The sequence below is a fragment of the Rousettus aegyptiacus genome, unplaced genomic scaffold (genome assembly GCF_014176215.1).
Source record: "Rousettus aegyptiacus isolate mRouAeg1 unplaced genomic scaffold, mRouAeg1.p scaffold_m13_p_1, whole genome shotgun sequence".
Lineage (NCBI taxonomy): Eukaryota > Metazoa > Chordata > Mammalia > Chiroptera > Pteropodidae > Rousettus > Rousettus aegyptiacus.
This window is the reverse complement of record NW_023416284.1, coordinates 10,627,095-10,651,869: the sequence shown is the minus strand read 5'-3', so window position 1 is coordinate 10,651,869 and position 24,775 is coordinate 10,627,095. Positions and strand designations below refer to the sequence as shown.

At 51.6% G+C, this 24,775-nt stretch overlaps 1 protein-coding gene and 1 pseudogene across 2 annotated transcripts in view; one reads left to right on the top strand and one right to left on the bottom strand.

The window, feature by feature from the left end:
• Nucleotides 1-24,775, bottom strand: part of IGSF21 (immunoglobin superfamily member 21) — a 227,148-nt gene that overhangs the window by 12,628 nt on the left and 189,745 nt on the right. For both annotated transcript variants that reach the window (XM_016128301.2, XM_016128302.2), the window contains one exon: nucleotides 21,695-21,813. In XM_016128301.2, the coding sequence (XP_015983787.1) occupies nucleotides 21,695-21,813 (119 nt within the window). The remainder of the gene's footprint in view (nucleotides 1-21,694; nucleotides 21,814-24,775) is intronic.
• On the top strand, nucleotides 14,872-14,990 carry LOC118606869 (annotated as a pseudogene).

The window sequence follows — 24,775 nt, the reverse complement described above, 5'->3', positions numbered from 1 at the left end:
TTCAGGCAGCCGCCATGCGCTGTCAGCGGGGGAAGCAGACAAACAGGAAACAATGGGAGAACAATAGAAGGAGAATTGTAATTAAGTATAAGATGGGATGAAACAGATGGTAATGGAGTAGAAATTCCGAGAGGGGAAAAATACACTAGAACACTTCAATTTACCCAGAAGTTGCAGATTCTGCAATCTAACTTTTCGAGAACTCGACTGAAAACCTGGACCTCACAGCAAGAACCAACAGTGGCCAACACTTACGAGGCAGGAACTGTTCTGAGCCCTTACAAGTGTTAACTTGCTTAATCCTCACCATCAGTCCACGAGGTGGGTTTATTGACTCCCATTCTGCAGATGGGGAAACTTAAGAGGTGAAGCAACTTGCCTGGGTTCACAGAGTCAGGATTTGAACCCAAGCGCCCTGGCTCTAGAGCCCAAACTCTGACATAAAGCTGTGGCACCTCCATCTTTGGAAAGAAAGAAGGCGCTCATACCCACGGCTACCTTTAGCCTTAAGTACACATTTGAGCACTGGGATCACTCACTCATCTGGCACAACTCAATCTCCACATATATCTGAAATCCAGACACCCTCGGGGACTACTCCTGTGTGTGGCTCTGCTTAATTTGATTGCCCTAAAGATTAAGGGACCATGCCAAGAGATACTAGAACCTTCCTTATAGGGTTGCTTTGAGAAGTAAATGAGATGATGCTTACAAAATGTCTGGTAGATAATAAGTCTGTAATACAGTTTAGCAATTTTAATTAATATTATTTGTATCACTAATAGAAGGAAGCTAGTCAGTGACAATGGTTGATTTAGAGTGTGGAGTCTAAACTCGACTACTTAGAATTCAAAGGCCAGCTGTACTACTTATGGGCTTGCGACCTTGGGCAAGTTATTTAACCTCTCCGAACCTCAGTTTGCTCATCTGCAAAATGCAATTATAGGGTACCTGTGGGGATTCAAGGAAGTAGTGCCTGAAAGTGTTTTAAAACTGTACCCAATACATGTCAGGGGCATCTTTTAGCAGTATGATTTAATAACATTCTTTCTTTGAGGCTCCTTGCTATAGACTGGGAGAATAAAAGCCCGTCTTTGCATTTGGGGGCACTCGTAGCTTAGTGAGGGCTTAGAGCTTAGTGACCACTCACCCACATGGTTACTGAGCACTCAAAATGTGGCTTTTTCAAGTTGCTATGTGTTATAAGTGTGAAATACACTAAATTTTGAAGACAATTTTAAAAAGAAAGTTGAATATGTTATATTGATTACACGTTGAAATAACATTTGGGCTGTACGAGACTCAATAAATATATGATTAAAATTAATTTCACCTTTAAAAACTTTTCTCAAAGTGGTTATTGGAAAACTTACAATTACATATGTGGCTTGCATTGTCTTTCTATTGCCCAGCTGGTCTAGACCTTCCATTTCACAGTCAAGAGCAGAGCCTGGACTGGCCCCCAGGGCTTCCAAATCCTGGTCAAGGTTCTTTGCATAGCATGGGTGCCCCCCCCCAACACACACACACACACACACACACACACACACACACACACATCTGCGTGTGCGCATATCCCCATTCTGGAGATCTGCACCCAAGGCACGCATGCCACCCACACAGACCCTGATTGGGAGCTGTGTTCCTGTCCCTCGTTATATTTCTGAGCAGGTGTTAGCAATATGTACAGTTAATCAAGCTCGTAAGACAGCAACAGATTTCAGCTGTGTGGACGATGGCACAGCGGAGCTGCTGACATCCGTGTGGACAGCCCAGGCCTCCCGCACCCTCCCCATGGACAGAGCCCGCAGTCTTTGTGTCCTAGAAAAACGTCACTCTGCATCTTGCCCGGCGCAGGGCTCTGAGTGAAGGCAGGCAGGGAGTTGCCTACACCCGGGAGTCCCTGGCTGCGTACGGAGGCTCCACCCCACACATCACCGTCGCCCTCTCCCCTGCCTGCTCTCTGTCCCTTCCCTCCTTCCCCCACACCGCCTGCTTCGCAGGCTTGTCATCCACAGCCTTCCTTCGCTCTCAGTCTTCCCAACTGCACCCCGTCTCTACCTCCACCCCCACCTCCATCCCATCTCCTCTCTATTTCCTTCTCCACCTCCATTCTCACTTCTGCCCCCATCCCCTTTTCCAGTTTGATCCCCATCCCTACCTCTAACCCATCTCTATTCCCACTTCAACTCGATCTTTTATTTCCGTCTCGAATCCTTCCCCAGCTCCACCCCTCTCTCCAGTCTCATCTCCATCCCTATCTCTGTTACAGCCTCTGACCAAGGGCAAAATGAGCAGCCCCCTTATGTGCCCATGCTTGGGACAGATTCCATGGCCCTGGGAGCAGTGTCCAGCCAAAGGCAGACGGCCTGCTGCAGACACAGGCATCAAGACCACAGAACGTCCTGGTCGAGAATAATCCTGAGTTCAAAGTCAGGCTCTGGCATGAGCTGTGTAAAGCAAGGCCAGCTGGCTGTGATCTAGGTGGCCTATGATGGCAACGAACCATCAACGGAGACTCTCGGCTCATCGATCTCTCCCCTGCCCTCGTGTGACATGCCCAGTGCACCCACTACTACTGCCTCATTCCTTCAGACTTCGAGATTGTGTCTTCAGAGATGTCTGAGCTAGAACAATGCTCTCCTGGGAAGGGGCGGGGTGAGCATTGAAATGACCTGAAATGACCCTCAGGTGGAGATGCCAAGCAGGCATGTGTGGCTTGGAGAGGGAATACATGGAAGTTGTCGCAGTGGCAAGAAGAACCTTGACATGGGTGAAGCTTCGGGATTTACAAACCACTTCTGGAAACATTCTCACACTTGTGTAACACCAGCTCCATGCAGCAGGAAGAGCCCCCAAATCCTACGAGTCCATCGCCATGGTCAAATGGAGTCCACGACCATAAACTCCTCTGAATCCACTGACCCCAAGTTAAGCCGGTGGACCTCCCAGCTTATGTTTGTCGTCATCTTAAGTGAAGACAGTTGCTGCTAGAAATTTCTTTGAACGATTTCATCTAGCATCAGGGAAGGTTACATGGCTTTGCATCGGACACAGCTGCACGTTACAGCTAACCTCTACCATGTCTGTTCCTTGGCCACCAAGGGAGGCCGGAGTTATTATTTTAGACTCCACAGTTAAGATCGATTCAGCGAGGTAATGGTCGGGTGATCGGTCTTATGAAATTAACCCTGAAATATTGCCTGCCTTTATCTTGAAAGCAGAACTTCGTTTCGGTCATCATAACTCACTTTGGCGATAATGCGATGGCTCTTTGCTCTGCAAACCATGCCGTGGTCTTTGCTTGTTCTCATACACACCCCAGTATGTTTGGAAGGAGAAGTCTGCCCCGTGCCAGTGCGCATCTACTAGAGTTCACATCTCTCCCCACCGTGAAGACCCCCGCCAACTCCCACCGGGGTCCTGGCTCTAATAGAGTCAGACCAAGGTTCCAGCCCAGGCTTAGTTACCAGCCTTCCATGGGGACTTGGGCAAATCTGTTGACCTACCTGTCCTGCATCAGTCTTCCTATCTATAAAATAGGTTCAATAAAACATACCCTGCTGACCTTTCGGCCTCCAGGATTTTTTGAGGAGAAAAGAAAATGAGAAAATGGGCATCAACCTCCTACGAGGACAGTAAAGTGCTACGCAAACAGAAAGGGGTTATTTATCTCACCTCTTCGATTGCCCGCACCCCTCCCTCGGCTGAGGGGGGTGCATAGGGGAGTTTCGTGTGCTCCCTGGAGTGGCCATTGTCTGGAGGAAGGGATAATCTGTCCCGTTCCTTGGGTACCACTTTATGATGGTGCTTAGTACACTCCTGCTCTGAGTGTCATTTATCATGGGGTGGTAATCAATTAGATTTGGGGGAGGGGTGGGGAAGGGAAAAGACAAGTTCAAAATTATATTATTTACAAAAATCCATTTTTTCCTCTCAGCGTGCCTGCTCTATTGACTGCCTTCCTTTTCAATCAGCTCCTAGTCATTACACTATATTTCAAAAAAAAAAAAAAAGAAAAGAAAAGAAAAGAAAGAAAACCACCCTCTTAATATAAAAGTGTCCATGAATATAAATGCACTTCCATGTTCCTTATTTTAATTTCTTTCTGATTTTTTTTTTTTTTGGTCCCACATCTCTGTTTTTCTTTTCATCTTCTCCACCAATCTCTCTCTGCTTCTTTAAGATAACTGCTTAAAAGATTATCTCCTCCAGAAAGCCTTCTCTGCTCCAGCCACACTGAGCCGGCCAGGGTTTCTTCCTCACCTTGCTTACCTCCCCTGTGCCCTGCACGTAGGCGTCCTTCTGCTGGTTAACTGGGCTGCATCCTTTAGGGCTGGTCTTAGGTGTCGACTCCTCCAGGCAGCCTTCCAGGACTTCTTCCGACCTGGTTATGGCTTATCCTCTGAATTCCGGGAGCATCCTGCTCCTGTCACACACTCATAAATGCTCGTCATTCTGTCCTGGGTCCATGTCTATTTCTCTACTAGACTTGTGCTCTCTGAAGGCTGGAGTTTTCTCTTTTTTCAACCTAATCTCGGAGCTAGTGCAGGCCTGCCGTACAAGACTCATTTTCAAGTCCTGTTTGATTCCCTCCTTCCTTCGTTTCTCCTAGCACAAGCAAGCACACAGCCCGTTTGCGAAGGAATCCCACAAGACCATGAGATGCCGTGGGCCTACCTCTGGCCTATCTTGATCCCCCCACTCGCATATTCCAAACATTGAGATTTGTGTGTGTGTGTGTGGGAGTCCACGAACAGCCTAAGGTCATCCCAACACCGGGGCCTCTGCGTCTGTTGCTTCTTCTGCCTGAAGCTCTTCACTCAGCTTTTTGCATGGCTGGGTGCTGTCCATCTTTCAAGTGTCACCCTGCAATCGTCTGTCACAGGGCTGTGTCGTTTCTCCATAGAGGTCATCATAATGCATAATCGTGTCCTATGCTGGTTTGCATACTTATCTTTTACACTGACGTCCCCCACGAGAGTGCAAGTGCCATGAGGGTAGAATGTGGTCACGTACCAAGGTCTGACTCATAAGGATTTGCCCGACAAATATCTGTCAGATGAATGAGCAGGTGAGTGCGGGGAGGGACCCAGTCGTCCTTCCCTCCGGGACAATCTGGAAGGGCTGAAACTTCTGGCCCCACCTGAGCCCCTGCCTCACAGCAGATGCCGGAGGAGGCAGATCCCACAATGGGACGGGGACTCCAGCGAGAAGAAGGGAGCGAGAAAAAGCACAACTCTTGGGTTTATGAGAAAACTAAACATTGAACTGAGTAGTAACAGCAGCCAAGGGGGGAAAAAAAAAACCTGACAAAAAGCCCCTAAATGGAGCCGCCATCAGTGACAGGAGAGGAAAACGCAGCATCTGCGCTTCCGTGGGCTGCAACGGGCCCTTTCATGTGGCAGCTGCTGAGCCGAGCCCACCGCCCCCTCCAGCCTGAAAGCAGCGGGGGCCCGTGTGCCCATGCAACGGAGAGGGGAGGGGGTCCGGGGTCTAGGTCATTGCCGGTGTGGGCGGACGCTGCCCAGGATCCTCCCAGCCAGGAGATGGGCGTCTTTCTGAGTGGAGCAGGGTTGTAAGGGAGCCCGGCGGCTGCGGGCGGAACCCATCCTCCCGTCTCCCACCCCATGGGAGCTGGCTGGCGGCACCCACTCACCTGCTTCGCCCTCCCCTGCCAGCTGTTGTGCTTTCCTGGTGGTGGAAGATAAAATTAACAACCCCAACTGGAGGCTCTGGCTGACTGCTCTGGGGGAGCAGTGGGGGGGGGACTCCTGGGGGGCAGCATGTGCGGCGGTGAATTAGTGAGGTTGGGCAGAGTGGGAGAAACAAAAGCGCTCTCTCTCTCTCTCTCTCTCTCTCTCTCTCTCTCTCTCTCTCTCTCACACACACACACACACACACACACACACTCACTCAAAGGAGCAGTGAGGAGGCCAGGCAAAGTGTCGTGTTGGATCTGGTACTCTAGTGCTGTTTGGCAGATGATGCTTTTAACCTGGTGGTTCTCCAAGTGTGGTGCCCTGGACTAGCAGCATCCACCTTCCCTGAGAGCTTGTTAGAAATGCAGACTCTTGAGCCCCATTCCAGACCTGCTGAATCAGAACCCTCGGGGTGGGCTGGGGCAGGGTGGGCTCCAGCCAGCTGGGTTTAAACGAGCCTGCCAGGAGATTCTAATGCAAGTTCATTGTGTGAACCACTGCCTCGACTTCTGTAAGCTGCTGTGTGCTCAGCTCTAAATCGGGAATAGCAAGCCCCACTGGATGGTGGTGTTATATGAACTAAGGACCTGTTTTGTAGTAGCTGCTCACTAAACAGTAGTGAAACTTATTAATGCCTGGCAGGGCAAGTCTCAGGTAGGGCAAACCTCAGCATGGCTTCTCCAGGCCTCAGCAGACAGGGGATAGGCAGAGTTCTCCAGGAGACTCTCTGATTCTGCACTGATTAGGTCAAAGGACCTCAAATTCCCAAAGCCCCACACCCACAAGCTGTGTAACTTTCTGCTCATGCTTTGATTGGCCGTTTCTTAATGTTCCCAGTTTTCTGATTGGCTTTCCAGGCTGCCAGTCCCATATAGACCCGCCCTGCACCTGGGGTTTGCTGGCTGGAGATAGCCTGTCTGGGGTCACCGTGCAAGGCTGCCTGGACCCTGCCATGCCATTGTAGTTTATGTGGCAATAGAACAAATGTGTTCAGGCCCATGATAGGTGCCGTTTCTGTGGAGATGAAATCTATGGGGTGTGACATGAATCCGTTTTAAATAGCGGCAAGGTGGCTATTTGGAGGATGTTTTCAATGTGTCCCAGAGGTATACATTACATACTTGGGTGATTTTACCACGAGTCATACTGTAGCTTTATGAAAGAAGCCTCCGGAAGCCCGCAGAAGCCTGGGGAGGCCCTGGCAAGTAGGGAGGGATATTCAGGATCTGGCTAGTGGCAGTGGCACCCTGTTCGAGTTCTTCCTGCTCAAGTTCAAGTTCAAGTTCAAGGCTGCTCTACACAAACTCCTACTCCCCCCACCAAAAGAAAAGCAGTAGGCTGAAGCCTGGAAACTCTGGGCGGACCTCACCCTCCTCCCTCTTCCTCCACCCTGGAAAACTTCTGCCCCTTCCAGCAGAATTTGTCCCCTTAAACACTGAGCCTTGGTGTTCTGGGGCTCAGAACAGAACTTACCCCTGACTTTCCCCACCCCGGGCCTGGCTCCAAGGTCACTGCCCTTCTATTCCCAGGTAGTATGTCCTGTAGGAAGTTGCCAGCTAGGGTGACGCTGGTGCCTGTCTCATGTGGGGCGCTTGTGAGGGCTGAAGTACGTGGCGGGGGCAACTCCTACCAACCTCACGGCAGAACCCCCACCCCTTATCCCTAGTTCAGAGCCTTCCCTTCTAGCAGGAGATCTCCCAGAGGGCTCTGCGGCCAGAGTCTTTCCTGTCCTATCAGCATTTTAAAATTGATTTCCAAGTTAGAGGGCAAGTAAATCATTCTTGCCACTTACTTCTCATAAAGCAATTTCCAGGGGGAGGCCTGGGGGAGGGGAGGCGCAGTGGAGAAGGGTTTTTTATGTAGGAAGGAGGTTGTGCATTCAGTTTTTGCAATGTTTTGCTATGAAAATTTTTAAACCTATCTAAAAGTTCAAATATTTGTACAATGAACACTCTCGTGCCCATCTCCCAGGTTCTACAATAAACAGTTAAGTCTACTTGCTTTGTCGCACATCCGTTAGATCGTGTCTTTTTCAAGAGCTGAGCGAGCCAGAGTCAAGCTTCAATCCCAATGGGATACAACTCCTGGCCAGGGTGGAAGGGCTTGCCTTGAGGGTGGGGGGAGTCTCAGAGATCCAGCACACATGGCCTCTCCCCTGGCCTTGCCATGTTCCCGTCGAAGTGCTTTGCAGGACATCTGATACTGGAAAGCTCATGGACCTATTGGCCATCAGATCTGTGAACAATAATCTCCATCACCCGGCCTGGAACAGTGGCTGGCCTTTGTCTACACCACTCATTCTGGCCTAGGAGCTTCTCATGCTAGAGACATTGGTTCATTCTGCTGACCAGGGCCCAGCACAGGGCAGCGTAAGTGTCCTGAGTTGATGTTTGCAAGGGCGACTGATCCACAGCCACTCAGCCAGTAAGAACCAAGGCGAGGACGCGAAACTGCATCTGGCTTAAGCTTTCAGGCCATGCTCACAACCCTGAGGGCCGTGCCTGGCCCTGCTTCTCACCAGCTGTCACTCAGTCTCAGGGACTTAGTTTCCTCTGAGACTTCGTGATGGGTCTGGACTAGGGGACCCGTAAAGTCTTCTCCAGTTGGAAGCGTCTATGGCTCTGTGTGGGAGAGGCCTGGAGAGTTCAAGGTTAGCGGAGGAAGACCTCCTGACCAGAAAAGTCAGACAATGGACTGGTCGGCAGAGAGGAGCTCAGGTTCTCCATGCGAGGTAACCTCAGCGTTCGGAGTCTGTCCTCTGACGGGCCTCGAGTCCACGGGAGAATCAGCTGGGAGGGCGTGGCTGGCACGATCGTCTCCCATGAACACTCTCTCTACCCTCAGTCCTGCTCCCAAATGCTGGGGAGCTTCCCAGGCCCATCCCAACTCCTGTGTCCTCCTTGGACAGACGTCACTGGATTCGGGGTCTCACTGTGGCCTTGACTTTTGTCTGCCTGTGCCAAGTCTGGTGGACAGGCAGGGCCAGTGGCGGCCAAATGAAGAGCCTTCCCAAAAGGTCCTTTCCTCACCTCCCCGGCTCCTGCCGGGACTGGGCACAGCAGTTGGCCTTGTCTGGGCTCAGGAGCTAAGCTGCTATATCCTGGCTCTGCCCGCCGTGAGCTGGGTGACCTTGGCAAGTCACTCACCTTCTCTGTGCCTGTTTCCTCATTGGTAACATAGGGGTCATTATAATCTCTACTTGACAAGGCTCTTGTGAGCATTGCGTAAAGTACTTAGACCCCGGCCCGGCACCTGGGAAGCACTGACTGAATGTCGGCCATTGTCTTTTTGTTGTCGCTATTATCATCTCTTAATACCTGCACCTCACCTGTGCTGCCTCGGGGTCCTGCCACAAAAGAATGCTCCCTGCTTTCCACGCTTTGCTGCGCACACGCCATTGCCTATAGGGCTCCTTCTTCCTGAAATGCCTCCTGTCCTGTCCTATGCCCAGGATACAAGACCCAGCTGTATGCCACCCCCTCCATGAAGCCTTCCTGATGCCTCCTCCTGGAGGCGGCTCTCCCTCCCGGGAACTCCCACATCCCTACGCTTGCACCCCAGTCCCCTCCCCTCACCCTTATCTTCCTTCTGCTGGAATTCTGGCAACCCGCGCCCTTCTCTGTCTCCTCCATCTTTCGGGGACTCTTTCAGGGCAGACACTGGCCTTTCATCCTTCTTTTTATCCCTGGAGCCCAGAGGTCAGGTTCTGGATTCAGAGAGAGAGAGAGAGAGAGAGAGAGAGAGAGAGAGAGAGAGAGAGAGAGAGAGAGCGGAGACTCTCCATTTGGTCACTCGCTAGCCGCGCGATCTTGAGCAAGACACTTCATCTCTCTGAGCCTCGGTGACCCCTTCTGTAAGATGGGCGTGAGCACACGCACTCTGCCGCCAGCGGTCATGAGAATTAAGCACGGGAATGCCCACCAAGAACTTGGCGTGATGCCCGGCACGTAACGAGTGCTCCATCGGAGCTAGCCGTTGTTGTTAAGATTATTGTGGTTATTAAGATGACTTGTTATTAAGATGATCACTCCTAGGAAGTGAGTGAGGTAGTTCTGCTTCTCGTGGACAGATGGATAAACCGAGTCCAGGGGTGCAAGGCGGGCTGGCAGCAGAGACAGGACGGTGGACTCCCAGGCCAAGCCAACTAGGAGTGTGCTCTTGGTCTCTTGGTCTTGGTCTCAGTTTCCCCATTTGTCCATGAGGCGGTGGGATTTCCTCTCTCTCCCTGAGAGTGTTTACAGGTGACAGGCACTTCCAGGGGCTGGCTCGTTTCCTCCCACAGCCTCCCTCGGCCCTGTTCTTCCAGCTCCTGATTCAGCTCTGTTAACACCTGTAACCTCAGCCTCCTGCCTGCTCCTTAAATCACTGGGCCCGAGGCGCTGCTGTTCCCACAGCCACATATCACTTGTAATTAAGGGCACTGTCCAAGGGAGGGGAAGTTTACCTTCTGCTAGAGACACTAAATCCAGCTCCCAGCGGTGGCGAGGATAAAGCATCGCACTGACCTAACACTCGTTCGGTTTAACGACACACCCGCAGGCTGGCTCTGGTGGGGCCCGGGAGGATGGATCCCGAAGGGGCGCGTAGGAGGTGGAGAGAGGCAATCCTGGAATAAGAGGGGAGCCCTGGTCTGTGAGACACGGAAGGTCCAGGGAGCTAATGAGAGGCTTAGGGGGCTTCAGCCACATGCTCCGACAGTTCCAGGGAGGAGATGAACCTCTACAGCTCGGCTCAGGAAGACATGATGGGCCATTCTGTGAGAGGCTGTGGAGAGGCTCCTTACCCAGGAGGTCTGGGGTTTGCCACTCACTCGCTGCGTGACCTTGGGCAAGTTACTTAACCTCTCTGGGCCTCAGTTTCCTCATTTCTTAAAATAGGAATAATATAAGTGCCTAGTTTCTAGACTTGTGAAGATGAAATGAATTAATATGTTTAAAGTGCTTGGAGCAATATTTGGCACCCCGTAACCACAAAATTCACCACTATTACAGTATATTCTGGTGGATCCCTCTCAGTCCTTCCCCCACAGCAGGCACTTAGTAGGTGCTGATAAATGTGGACTGAATCAAGGACTTGCGTGAGGAATGAATGAGCAAATGGTCTCAGAGAAGGACTGGTGACATCTGCGCTATGGCCCCAGGGACAAGATGCACAGAACAGTGCATGCTGCTCGAGTGAGCTATCTGCTCCTTCCAGCCATGATCACGAGCCAGAGAGGTTCCAAATCATGCCCAGTGTGTGCTCGTGGTGCAGAAGCCTCGTCTCCACCCCCGGCTCAGGGCCTCGGGTCTCTAAGGATGGAAAATGGCAATCAGAAAATGTTCGGCTTCTCTTTATTAGCAGACACAGTTTTCTCTTCTGTAAATTGAGGGTACCGTTCTTGCCGATGGCTGGCAGGAGCAGCCAATGGGGCAACCCTAGTGTTTTGAGCTGTTGAAAGGAACCCTGGTCTCTGGGCGAGATCCGTCTGGCTGCCATACAGCTCACACCCAGAGAGGAATGATGTCCCTCCATCTTCCTGACAGCCTCGTGTTGTGGGAGGACTGGGGACTCTGTCTCCCAGCAGACCTGAGCTCAAATCCCAGCCCGCTCACGCTGTGGGGTTTCGGGCGTGTTCCCTGACCTCTCTGAGCAGTCCGTAGTTTGCCCACTGTCAGCGAGGCATCCCAGGGCCTGCCTGAGAGTGAGTAGACTAGAAGGAGGAATAGTGGGCTCGTGGAACGTGCTGGGCCTGCCGCTGAGCACACAGTGGGCTCGGTCAAGGGCATTCCTGTTTTGCAGATCCAAGTTCAGAGAAAGCAGAATGGAAGATTCTAAAAGCCTGTTCGGGAGGTAGTCGGCAAGCTTGGGCCTTTGGAGCTAAGGCTAGGAAGTGATTGTCCTTGTTAGATGATCTGGTTTACTCCAAAGTGCTCCTCTGAGCCCCAAACCCATCTGTCCAGCCCCTCTATGCACTGGCTCAGCCGGTGACCTTAGCTAGCTGGGGGCCCATGGGCAGGCAAGTGGGCAAGGTGGGCATCCTTCCTCCAGGTCCCTGGCCAGGTCCAGGCACTCAAGATGGCAGTGTCCATTCTCTGAGGATGCTCTTATGTCCATCCTCAAGGAGCCTGGCCACTCCAGCCTCAGTCTTCTGGGCTGCAGGCCCCGCTCTGATAGGCAAGCCCGGCCAGCTGTCTCATGCCCTTGCTGCCCATCTAGCTGTCCCCTCTCAGGAGCTCTGACTGGCAGGGGCGGGGAGGCCTGCAGAGGTCCTTAGGACTACAGCCCTAAGTGGCCCATTTCCTATAGTCACCATCTGCTGTGTGAAATCACACGATTTCATTGATACCTTCTCAGGGACCATCTCTATCTAGGGCCTGCTACGTCCGCCACATCTGCTCCCATCTTTCCAGTTGGTCCCCATGTCCTGTAGCTTCTTTCTGGAAACACCTGGAACGTCTAGCCTGCGCTGCCCGAGCCCTGGGCTGGCTCCTGTCTCTCCCTCCTTCTAACCGACCGCCCTGCCCTCAGAATGTGCCAGCAGGCCTGGGCCGAGCACTTTCTCTATGCACCATCTTTACTCCTTACAAAAGCCTTAGGAAGTGGGAACCTTCATTACCCCAAGCTCCAGATGAAGAAACTGAGGCTTACAGAGGAAAGGTTGCAGCAAAACTGAGGAGGAGGAGGCATTGGACTGTTGCTTCTTTTCTGATCTCTTCCTGGTGCCCGGGGCAAGAGGCCCGAGCTGTCACTCTCTGGCTTATGGAGCTTCAGCTGGGCTGATGTCCCTGCCTGCAGCTCTGACCCCATTCCTCGGCCCCACTGTCATTTGCAGAGTGAAAGTTAAGGAAAAGTGCGTGAGAAGTAACAACTAATCTTTTGGTGAGTTCATCGTGAGCTTGGGACGCTGACCTGTACATCTCATGCCCCAGCAGGGGAGGTGTTATTGGAACCCCCATTTAGCAGATGAGGAAACTGAGGCTCAAGGAGCTTGAACAACCTGCCAGTGTAGGTAGTGGTTAGGCCCGGGGTCTCTGGAGCGTCTGCCTGGGTTTGAATCCTAGTTCTAGCCTTATTGGACCTGTGCCCTCAGGCAAAATTTTAACTACCCCGTTTTCGCAATTGTAAAATGTGGACAATAACTGCAGAATCTACCTTAGAAGGCTGTTGTGACAATTAAATGTGTTGACAGGTGCAGAACGGAACTGTGCCTGGTGTATAGCAAATGTTCGATAAACATTTGCCGCTTTTATTACTAGCAGTTGTGAACTGGCTTTGAAGTTCAAGGCTGAATGCAAGGCTCATACTCGTAACCACTCCTCAGCTCTCTCAGGCCTGGTCATCAGGACCCTGGGAGCTTCTGGGGTGGGAAGTTTTGGTTTGGGTTTGTCTCTCTGTCCCTCAGCACCCTAGGTCTCCTTTGCAGTCCTGGCCGAGATCCCAAGCCACCCACACCTCCTCTTGACAGCAGACAGCAACCTCGAGAGCTGTGGCCACTACAGTTGCCTGGGGCCAGTTCATGTAATTAGTTCAAGCCCAGCAGGAGGCTCGTCTGCTCAGGTTCCAAGACAGGGGAAGGAGCCAATCATTTTCCACCCAGCAGGCGTCCTGGGCTCTGGAGAGGGCTGCATGGTGGCTCTGAGTCTCCCCTCACAGCTCCCCTGCCTGCAGACCCTGAGGGATTCTCAGATAAGCAGCCTCCCTCTGCGAATCTAACCTGCCCCCGGAGGGCCACATGCACACCTCCACCTGCAGTGCAGTGCCATTCTGCCTGGGAGACGCCCACCCCCCCCCTCCCCGCAGCCATCCTGTGCTCTGACAGGCTCCTCGAGAGCTGGGTCTTCAGCCCCCTCTCTCATTGGTGTCCTTCAGAGGCAGAGTTGTGTTTCTTCTGTTTTGCCCAAGCCTGCAGGAGCATCAGCAGGCCTTTGAGGGCCTCTGGGTCTTCCCTGAGGCCTCAGATTTTCCCAACACACTAGAAGCCATGGGCATTTCTCCTTCCCAAGTCAAGAGAGGTCTTTGACCCTTCAGTTATCGGTTCTGGGAATGTGCTCCTTTTTCTAGAGAAGAGTACTGGGTTGGGAGTCCAGAGAATCGAGCTCAAGAATGTGGTCTTTGAAGGCAGGTCTGTAGAGAGCCTGGGTTCTGGCCCGGCCACATGGAGTGGGCACAGTCTGCAACACCCCAGTGTGCTGTCGTCTCTTTTCCTCTGGGAGCACTCACCAGCCCCAGGGTGAATTTCTCATAATGCGAAAACTGAAGGAACTGGCCACTGGAGGACTTTTGTGAACTGCTTGCCCAAAGGCACACAGCAGGAGAGTGACAGAGCCAGGCTGGAGGTGGCCAGATAGCTTTAAAAAGCACTGGAAGTGCATGAGGACGTATAGATCAAGGGAATAGAATAAAGCATCCAGAAATAAACCCTCACATTTGCAGTCAACTGATGCTCAACAAGGATGCCGAGACAATTCAATGGGGGAGAAAGGAGGCTGTTCAAACATTGGTGCTGGGACCACTGAGTGCCCGCATGCAGATGATGGAGGTAGATTCCTCCCTCGCACCATGTACCGAGATGAACTCAAAATAGATCATAAACCTAAACACAAGACTAAAAACTATAAACGCTCGTAGAAGAAAAACATAGGAGTACACCACAACCTTGGGTTCGGCAGAGCTTCCTTAGAGACGACACCAAACGCACAAGTCACAAAAGGAAAAAAGTATATAAAATGGACTTCGTCAGAATGAAGACCTTTCTTCCGTGAAAGGGCTCGATCCAGAAAGTGAAATGATAATTCACAAAATGAGAGAAAATGTATGCAAATCATATATTTGACAAGGCCCTGCTATCTGGAATAAGAAACTCTTACAGCTTAATGATAAAAAGACAAATAACCCAATTGAAAATGAGCAAAAGATCTGAAGATATTTCTCTAAGAAGGTCTACAAATGGCCAATAAGCACATGAAAAGATGCTCAATATCATTATCCATTAGAGAAATGCAAATCAAAATGCCACTTCACAAGAGAATGGAAACTATATATTTACACAAAAACTTGTACATGAATGTTCATAGTAGCATTATTCACAATAGCCCCAAAGTGGAAACTATCTAAATATCCATCAACTGGTAAAAAAAAAATGTCATCTATTATAAATGGAATGTTGGTTAGCTGTAAAAAGGAACGAGTCTACGGCCATGCCACCCTGAACAAGTCTAATCCCGTCAGATCTCGGAAGCTAAGCAGGGTTGGGCATGGTTAGTACTTGGATGGGAGACCGCCTAGGAAGACCGGGTGCTATAGGTGTAAAAACAAAAATAAAAAATAAAGGATTATAAGCTGACAAGGTCCTTGCAATCTATGAGGTCAACCGAGGGTTGCTTCACTTAAAACAAACAAACAAATAAATAAATATATTTTAAAAATTAAAAAAAAAAAAAAAGAAACGAAGCACTGATACATACTCCGGTATGGATGAACCCTGAGAACATTATCCTAAGTGAAAGAAATCACAAAAGCCATAAAAGAACACATGTTGTGTAATACTAATAATATGAAATCCCTAGGCATAGCCAGAGAGGTAGCAAGTAGATGAGTGCTTGCCTAAGACTAGCGGGGAGGGGTTCGGGATGGGGAGTAACTGCTAACAGGTATAGGGTTTCCTTTGGAGTATTGAAAATGCGGTACAAGTGGCTGGAAAGAAAAGTAGTTGCTCAGCTCTGTGAATTTGCTGAAAACCACTGAATGGTATACTCTAAATGATAGAATTATGTTATGTGAATTATAGCCCAATAAAACCATTTTTTTTAAAAAAAAAAAAAAGGAGGAAAAAGCACCAGATGCACTTAATAAAAATTCAGTAAAACATTCTGAAAACAAAACAAACAAAACAAAACAATACAAAAAGACAAGCTATTCAAAGCTCATTAACAACCGTTCTCTGGGCTGGAAGCTGTGTTCTCCAGCCCCAGGTTTGGAAAGCATACGGTATGGTTTGGGGCCATTGCAGATTCCAAAATTCTACCTTCCTCTGCCAGTCCCTCTTGGAAACCTCCGGAACTGAGAGAGGGATCCTGAGATAAAATGTTTTATTAATGCTTATCAATACTCAGTGACTTCTAATAGAGCAGAATGGTTAAGCGTATGGGATGCACTAGCTGGCTGGGTGGCCTAGGCCAGTGACATAACCTCTCTCAGTTACTTCATCTGTCAAAGGGGAAATGGTAGTATCCCCCTAACATTTTTCGGTGGTTGGTCAATCAGTTATCGTATGAGGAACTTAGCCCAGCAACTGACACATTAGCGAAAGCTCAACGAAGGGGCCCCACGTGGGTGGGGGTGGAGAGTCCTGGCTTCAGAGCCAGACGGTGAATCCTGCTCTGCTACCTCCTGGCTCAGTTACTGTTGTGGGTTGAACTGCGTTTCCCAGAAACATATGCTCCAGTCCTAACCCCCAGTGCATGCGAACGTGGCCTTACTTAGAAATAAGGGCTCTGTAGATATCATCAACTTAAGATGGGATCGTACTGGGGTAGGGAGAGCCTGATCCAATGCCTAATGTCCTCGTGAGAGATGGACATTTGGACGCAGAGGCGCAGACCCACAGCGGGAGGACGCCACGTGAGGACGGAGGCAGAGGTGGGGGACATGCACGTAACAACCGAGGCACACCAAGGACTGCCGGCGGCCACCGGAAGCTGGAAGGATTCCTTCTCGGGGCCTTCGGAGGGAGCACGGCTCTGCCGACACCCTGATTTCCGCCTTCTAGGCTCCAGAACTGTGAGAGAATACATTTCTCTTGCTTTAAGTTTGTGGTCATCAGTTATGGCCAGCCCCGGGGACTGAACACGGCTACCAAGCCTCGGTTTCTGCATCTGTACCATGAGCTATCTCTCTCGATGGGCCGAAGTTCCATGAGGCAAAGACTTCGCCTTGTTCTCCACTGTATCCTCAGCACCTCGGCTGTGTTTGGCTCCAGGAGATGCTGAGGAAGTAGTCGCTGAATCAGTTGCATGCAGGCATGAAGTCTACATGGCTCAGGCCTCGCCTTTGAGTGTCGCCTTGGAGAGACCCTGCCGACCACCCTGTTTAAAATAGTCCTGCTTCCCTGTGGTCGTACCTGCCTCTGCTTTGCTTGACCTCCTCTGACATGCCACAGGTTCCAACTGTCTACCTGGCCACGTCTCCATTCCTTCCTGCACTATAAGTTCCATGAGAATTGGAAATTTTGCCTGTCTCCTTGCTGAAGCTGAATTCCAGGGCATAAAACCATGCCTGGAACGTACTAGGTGTTCAATAAACATTTAAGTAAATTAACAAATGAAGACTAAATGAATGAATGAATGAATGAAATTTAGAATGCCCGTGAGTGGGCATTCAAGCCGCCTTCTAATATACTTTAACAGAAAAGACATTCTGATATTGTCTTCATGAGAAAGGAAGCTCAGCACTGAACTGTCCACGTCATGATCGGACACTGACCTCGATTTGGACCCAGGTCCGCGGGACTCCAAGTCCGGTGCTCCTTTCAGAGGGTTTGAGTAGTAGGGGTACTAGAGGATGGGGGAAGTACCCACAGGGACAGGGGTACAAGAATGAAGAAGTGGGGGGGGGGGCTCGAATGTGCTCCTTGTTTTCCCAGACCCTACAAGCCCCCGAAGGAAAAACGGTCCCACCTGAACATCTGCATTTGGAGAGCCGAGTGCTCCTCGCGAGGGCTCAGGCTTACTGAGGTCTCCTCTCTCTCCACCATCCCTGCCCCATGCTCCCTGTTACTTCCTGTTGTGTTTCTGACAGCCTTTGTGTCAAAGGTTTCTCTTGGGAATTCAGAATTGCCGCTAGGAGCACCAGCTCTAATCTTGGGCAGACATGGTGGCCCCCACCACCCCCGGCTCGGTCACTCACACGGGTGAGCCCCTTACATCTACAGAGCCTCCGTCCCCTCATTCGTAAAATGCGGATGACCATACCTGCTTCAGCAGGCTCGTGAAGGGTCATGTGATTAACCATAGGTCAACACTGAGCACTCAGTGCCGGCTGCGCAGCCCGTGTTTGATGGACAGTGGCCTTGATTGACAGCTGAGGGCCGGAAGAGCCCCGCTGGTGGTGACAGTGGATCTGGCGAGGGTGGCAGAGAAACCCTGTGCCTTGGTCTCTGGCGGAACCAGAAGAGCAGTGTCTTCGGCTTGGACAGGGTGGGGGTGTTTGGGCCTCACAATTTAATTGATTGTAACATCGCACCCTTAACATGCTCTCCCGCCTAACCTGCACCCCCGAGAAGGGCCTTCGCAATGCTTCCGTGACGGTGTATAATGCGTTCCCGCGGCCCAACATGCAACTCTCAAATTGGCTTACGATTTATCTGTAGCTCATATAAAAACATTTTAATGACTCTGTGCGGCGCGAACCCTCGGTGTCACCCATGGGGCTCCCAAATGTCTTTCCCCACCACATAGCGGGGCTGTGATAGGCGTGAAATTACAGCCCTGCCTGCATTTTGATCTGCACCCGGAGGCCTCTGGGAAGCGCGCGCATTGGAATGCACTGGACGCAGACAGACCCGGCGCACAGGGCGCCCAGCTCGGCTCTGGCAGAACCGCTCCGTGCTTTTGATGCGCGTGGGGCCCTGAACCACGCCCAGCTCCCCGGCCGCCCCTCGCCACTGTCCTGGGAAGCTTCCCTTTGACTCCCGAATTGGACAGGGGCTCTCTAGCCCACCGCCATCTGCCAGTCCTTAGGGTCCCTCGTGACACAAAGGAGAGACCCCAGCTTTCAACAACCTCCGCTAGCTTGGAAGGGAGGCTCTTTTGTGTGCGCACGTGTGACAAGAAAGGGTCTATGCAATGTCACAGACAGGCCAAAGCATCGAATAGATTTTAATTTTTGAGGTATGGCTTGACATATATTTAAAGGAGAGAGTCATGGAGTGGGCGGGGGGAGGGGGTGGCACAATTTTTAACCTTTCTAACTGTGCCAGATTTTTAACCAACATTATTACTATTTGTTGCTACTATAAGAGATAGTATTTATTGAGTACTCAGAATGTGCCTGAGCTCAGAACATTCTGTTCTGTAGATTATTTCATTTAATCCTCCCAGCCCTGGCCAAGTCCCTCCCGTCTCTGGGCCTGGGTCTATGCAATGGGGTCAGTACAGTTCCTGCCTCCCAGCTGATGTGGCCTATGTGGGGAACTTCCTCATGCTCGACCCCACCGTCTCTCCCAGCCCTCCCCTCACCATTCTGGGTCTCCACAAGCCACAGAAGCCACGTTGCTCTGGGACAGGGACGGCTGTGGCCCCGTGGAGCCCAGAGCAAACCCTGTCCCCTCCCTGAGCCTCAGCCTCCTTCCTCATCTGTGAATTGGGATCACAGTACTCACGACTCCAAGGGGCTATTGTGAGCCATCGGGTGAAACGCTCTGTCGAAAGCACTTTAAAACTGGCATACATCGGCTAAGTGTGAGGTGTCATTATAAGTGTTGCTGTCATCATAAAATTGGGACACATCCCAGCTCCTCTCCTCGGCACCTGGTGCCAGCACAGGCCGACCTTCAGGGGGAGGCCAGGATGGTGGGTAGGCAGAAGCCGGCTGCCCTGCCACTCACAGAAACAGGCCAGACCTGGGCTCCTTTCTAGGGAGCCAGGGTGCACGAAGCTGCGAACATTCATTTCTCAGAGATCCTTGGAGTCACGAATCGTGGACGAGACTTCTCTGTGCTGGGGCCGAAAGCACTGAGCGGGGCAGTCACGGCCACGCCCAAGAGTGGGCGGGCCAGAGATGGCAACAACAAAAGAGGGTGAAGTCTGACCAGCGGGGCATTTGGCCGCCTCGTGCTGGGCTGGGTGTTTTAGAAACCTTACCTAATTTAAATCTTACCATTGCCCTGGGAGTTAGGCGTCCTATCTTTACAGATGGGGAAACCGAGGCCCGGGGAGGCTCATGACCTGGGATTCGAATGCAAACCTGTGTGCCCTTAACTTGTATGCTGCAGGAATGGGGTGTTCTCCTGCCTCTGGGGTGAGGTAAGGTGAGAATTAGAAGGAGAGAGAGTTACACTATATGTGGATAGGGCGATAGATACAGATATTGCTATGTACGTATCCATGCGGACATATACAGAGTTAGTAATTTTTTCTTTTGAATACTCGGAGGCTTAGATCAATGTTCTGAAAGTGTGGTCCCAACACCAGCAAAGGAAAATGTTGTGGTCCCGGCTGTGTGGATGTAGGCAGGTTGTTAGCTTTCTCCGTGCCTCCATCTCTGCATCTGCAAAACGGGCGTAACAGCAGCACTGGCATTGCGCCTCGGGTTGGCGGTGAGGACTCAATGCCGTGCCGTGGAGAGCACTTAGCCCAGCAGCCTCCAGGGGGCCTCTCCCGAGTCCTCTCCCTGAACCAGCCGCCACGTCACCCGCGGTCACCTGTCACCTCATTGCCCTGCTTGCTTTTTCTTCCTGGTATTTATCACCATCCACGATCATCTCGCTTATTCTACGCTTGTCTCATGCCCTGGACACAAACCCTCCAAGGACAAAAATGATGTCCTTTTAAAGGCGTGCGTCCGTTACCTGGCATGTAGCAGGTGCTCAATAAACATCTGGTGAGTCAATGATGGTGTGCATGTCCGACTTGGGACTGGGAGCCCCTTGATGGTACAAACTAAGTTTTGTTCCCTGGTATGACCTGCCCAGGGCTGAGCACCGAGAATGTTCCCTGCCCATGTTTGACGCGCCCATCAGTGCGCGGGCCACTGGGAGAGGGGTTTCCTGGCACCGTCACTTCCCGGCTATGGCCCGCTCCCCAGGAAACCAAAACACACCATATACCGTACACTATCACCGCGCGAATCAATGTCCCTTGGGAGGTCTGGCCTTTGGAGGTTTTCAATTTCCCCAGAAGCAGCGGCTTTCAATAGGGCCTTTATGCTTTCATTGATTGCCTAAGCACCGTAAGCTTTGTTTCCCTGATAAATATCATTTGATAAGAAAATCAGAGAACACTGGAACCTAGAGTCGATGCCAAGTCCCGAGAGTTCTGCCGGCAGAATCCGAGAGAGTGCCTGTCAAGGATGTCAGTGCCGAAGGGGCTTTTATAAATGGGGAAACTGAGGCTGGGGTGGGGGACACAGGCAGCCGGAAACAGGCACAAGCATTATTGTCCCTGGACAATAATGGAAGCACAGATAACAGGGTCAGGACCCAGGAGCCTTGGCATCCAGTTTAGCTCACCCTCTAACTCCTCACCTGATGCTTCGGCATCTCAGGAAAGGCCTTGGGATGTCCAGGCAGGGAACACACGGCTGGGTCAGAATCATCCTCTCTGCAGCAGGGGTGCATGGCCACTGCGATGCTCAGACCCACCTGGATCGTCGACCCCCCGGGGGAGCACCCACCCCCACTGCACTCTCCTCACGGGTGTTTCTATGAATGTGGTTCCTGGCTCCAGTCTGGGAAAGGAGCCCTCACGGCTGATCCCACAGTGCCCAGTACCTCCATGCCTGAGTCCTCGCTGGGTCACGGAACCTGAAGCTGAGGGATCCATGAATGATCCACTAGGCCCGCATCCCACCCCGACCTCACAGAAGGGAAAACTGAAGCCCCACAGCTGTGACAGCCTGCCGCCCTGTGGGAAGCTCTTACTACTCCTTCGAGTTCCTCGTTTGTTCTAAGCAACGTGACAGAGCCTCTCAAAGTGCCCGGTCCCTGAAGACCCAGGGATGACGTGCAGCCCTGTCTTCATGAGGTCAGGGTCTCAGTGACGGTAGGATGAGGAGGTCCTGAGAGGAAATCCTCAGGGGTCAAGTCCTGGAGGGGCGAAGTGGTCTCCTTGCCCCTGAAGGGCAAAGGTGGGAAAGAAGAGGGTCCACTGCCAACAAGACAGGCATTTCGGCAGGTGGTTCCTGGGACAGCCCCTCTGTGCACACATGCACGCGTTTATGTGTGTGCGCACACACCCACATACGCACACACACCCCTCCTTACTGTATGCTGGGGCCGGGCGCCCTGCACTCACCCATGACGTTCAGGAAGATGTTGCCTGATGCCAGCACCACCTTCTCTCTCGTGGCACGGTCATAGATGCCCACGTGGCACTCGTAGGGTCCATTGTCCGAGACGCGGACCTCGGGCAGCCTGGGGGAGGCAGAGGAGCAGCGTAAGAGGCTGGAAGGCCCAGCGTTCCAGGAAACCACCCACCGCCCACTGCCGAGCCTGTGCTCAGCGAATGCCCCTGGATTGTCCGCTCGGCCAGGTGCTGTGCTGGGTGGGGGTGGGGGGGGCGGCACCCATGGAACACCATCCGCATGCCAGGCCCTGCGCTCCGCGCTTCGGAGGGTGAAGGTGCAGGCTGCATGCTCAGCCTGAGCTAAAGCTGTGCTCCTTTCGGCCTCATGAACTGGGGGTGGCAGTGGTGCCCACTCCCGGGGGCCGTGAGGGTGGCGTGGCTTCCGAGGCTCCTGGCGTGCAGTACAGAACTGTTACCGGGTCATCGCCTCTCGCGTTTCTCGTGGCCGCCTTCCACGCACGGATCGCTTTTCCCATTTCACAAACATGGAAACTGAGGCTTAACGGCCCCTCTCCCCATCAATAGGGCCAGTAAGAACCAGGATGGGAACTCGAATGCTGCCTTGCCGTCACTTCGTGCCCAGCCCTGGGGACTTGAGAAGGAGCACGGTACAATTCTTGTCTCCGAGCAGCCCCCATCCCAGCGGACTCGGCAGGAAAGCTCATCGGTGCTCCAGGTCACATGGGAGATTGTGAGCTTATTCAAGCGCCGAGCAGGAGCAGTTGGTCCTGCCTGAGGAAGCCAGGAGGGCCTCCTAGAGGAGGTGACTCTGAGGACGAGAGAGATGCTCTCGTACCTTTACTCTCTAAAAATCAAGAGAGTAAATATTTTAGGGTTTGTTGCTTCCACAGTCTCTGTCACAACTACTCAGCTCTGTCCTTGTAAAGCAGAAGTAGCCACAGACAGTGCGAAAGCAAATCAGTGTGGCTGCGTTTCAATAAAACTTTATTTATAACCACTGAAATTGGAATGTCATGCATTTTCTTGTGCCGTGAAATCTTCTTCTGTTTCATTTTTTCCCCTAATCATTAAAAAAATGTAAAAAAACATTCTTAGTTCACTGGCTGTTAAAAAACAGTCCGGATTTGACCCATAGGTTGCAGTTTGACAATTCAAGTTCTACATCTTTCTATAGGGTCTACAGGGTCAGACCACGCTAAAGATGAGTTTATACATTATCCTCTCGCCCTGTGAAAAATGCCTGCAAAGCAGATCTTTGTTTTCACTTCTGTATCGAAGAGCCCTGGCATGGTGTCAGAGGGGGCCAAGTTCAAATCCTGCCCCTGCCGTTGGTAGGTTATGTAACTTTGTACAAGTCACGCCAGCTCTCGCTGAGACCTGCCGCCTTGAGAAGGGAGCATCCTTCAGTTCAGTTCTTCATTCCCACCCGTCGTGGACACATTTTCCACCCTGCTCAGCTAAGCCTCTCTCCCCCATCTGTTTCTGCTGAGCAATCTAACCTCAGATTTACCCCTTTCTTCTCTCGTTTGAACAGTCCCCCCTCTCTTTGTCTTCCAGCTCCCATTTCCTTATGACTCACTGTCCCCCACTTCCCTGCCTCCCGCCCCCACACCTAGACTCTCATCTATTTCCTCCGCTGTCATCTCTTTGAGCAGAGCCAGCCCTTCTAAGGCACTGGCTTTGTCTCCTACCACTCAGCGCACATTATCATAAACAAATACCGTCATTTACATAGAATACCAGAGGTCGACATCTGGTCTACCGACTGTCAGGAAAGACTTAAAGAGCAGGGAGCTTTTCATCAGGAAAACTTCGTGGGAAGATGCTGCCTCCCTCTCCTCGAGGCTCTGAGATGAGCACAGTGAGGGGGGAAACAATAGGGAACAACTTTCTTTGTTTGTAACTCAGCGAGACTGAAAAATAGCCTCTCGACTGGGTCCTGTTGCTGAGTGACGGTGACCTCGAGCGACATGTTTAGGTGACGCTTTTAGGTGTCAGTTATAGGGGCGACCTGCTTAAGTGACTTCTGTAGGTGACAGGTGTGCAGGTGGCGTGCTCAGATGACAGCTCTGTGAAGAGACAGTCTCGGGGGACGCGTATAGCTGGCAGCTCCCCAGGTGAGGTAATAAGATAACAAGGACACGGTTGACACACAGGTGGAAGTGTTCAGGTAGCCGCCACACAGGTGATATATGCAGGTGTGTGTATGCGATAGCAACGCAGGTGACATGGTTAGGTTATTGCTACACTAATGACATCCTCAGGTGACAGTACCATAAGCAATATGTTCAGGCGATGCGATTAGGGGACACAACCCAGGTGGTATAGACGACAGCTCAGAGGACACCTGGATTGGTGTGTTATCAAGAAGGCAGCTTCTCACTCCAGGCTCTTTCTACAGACTCAGATGCTCCTTCTGCTGGTTGCCTTAGCTCCACAAATGGTCCTGCCCCCCACCATATGTCCAAGACGCACTCCTGGGCACCAGTCTTGATATCCCCCATTTCTCTGCTCCCCAGATAGTCCGTGACCACGCCCCAGGGGTTCTGCCTCCTAAATATACCCTGACCTCTCCACTTCCGTCCATCTCCGCTGCCCCCACCTTTTCTTACTCGGAACACAAAGGTGAACAGCTAACTGTTTTTCTGTGCCCTCGCTCATCTCCCTCCTGAGGCATTCTCAAGCTAGAACCCAGATTTCTTCAAATGCAAATAGCCGTAATGGCATTCCCCCACCTCAAGCTTCTAGGGCTTCCCTCTGCTCTGAAGATAAAGACCAGAATCCTTATCTCAGCCAATAAGGCCCAGCACGGCTGGTTCCTGCCACGTCTCCAGCCGCACCTCGGCCCTCCTCTTCCTCCAGCTAGCACGGCGTTCTTCCCATTCCTCCCGTGTGCCCAACTCTTTTGTGAAAAATAAGGTGTTTACTTTGGAATCATTTTAGATTTACAGGAAAGTCACACAGAGAGTAGAGAGTTCCCGTGCACCCTCACCCAAGGTCTCCCGTTATTAACACCTTACGTGACCACGATAGAGCTGCCAGACGAAGAGACCGACGTCAATGCATCAC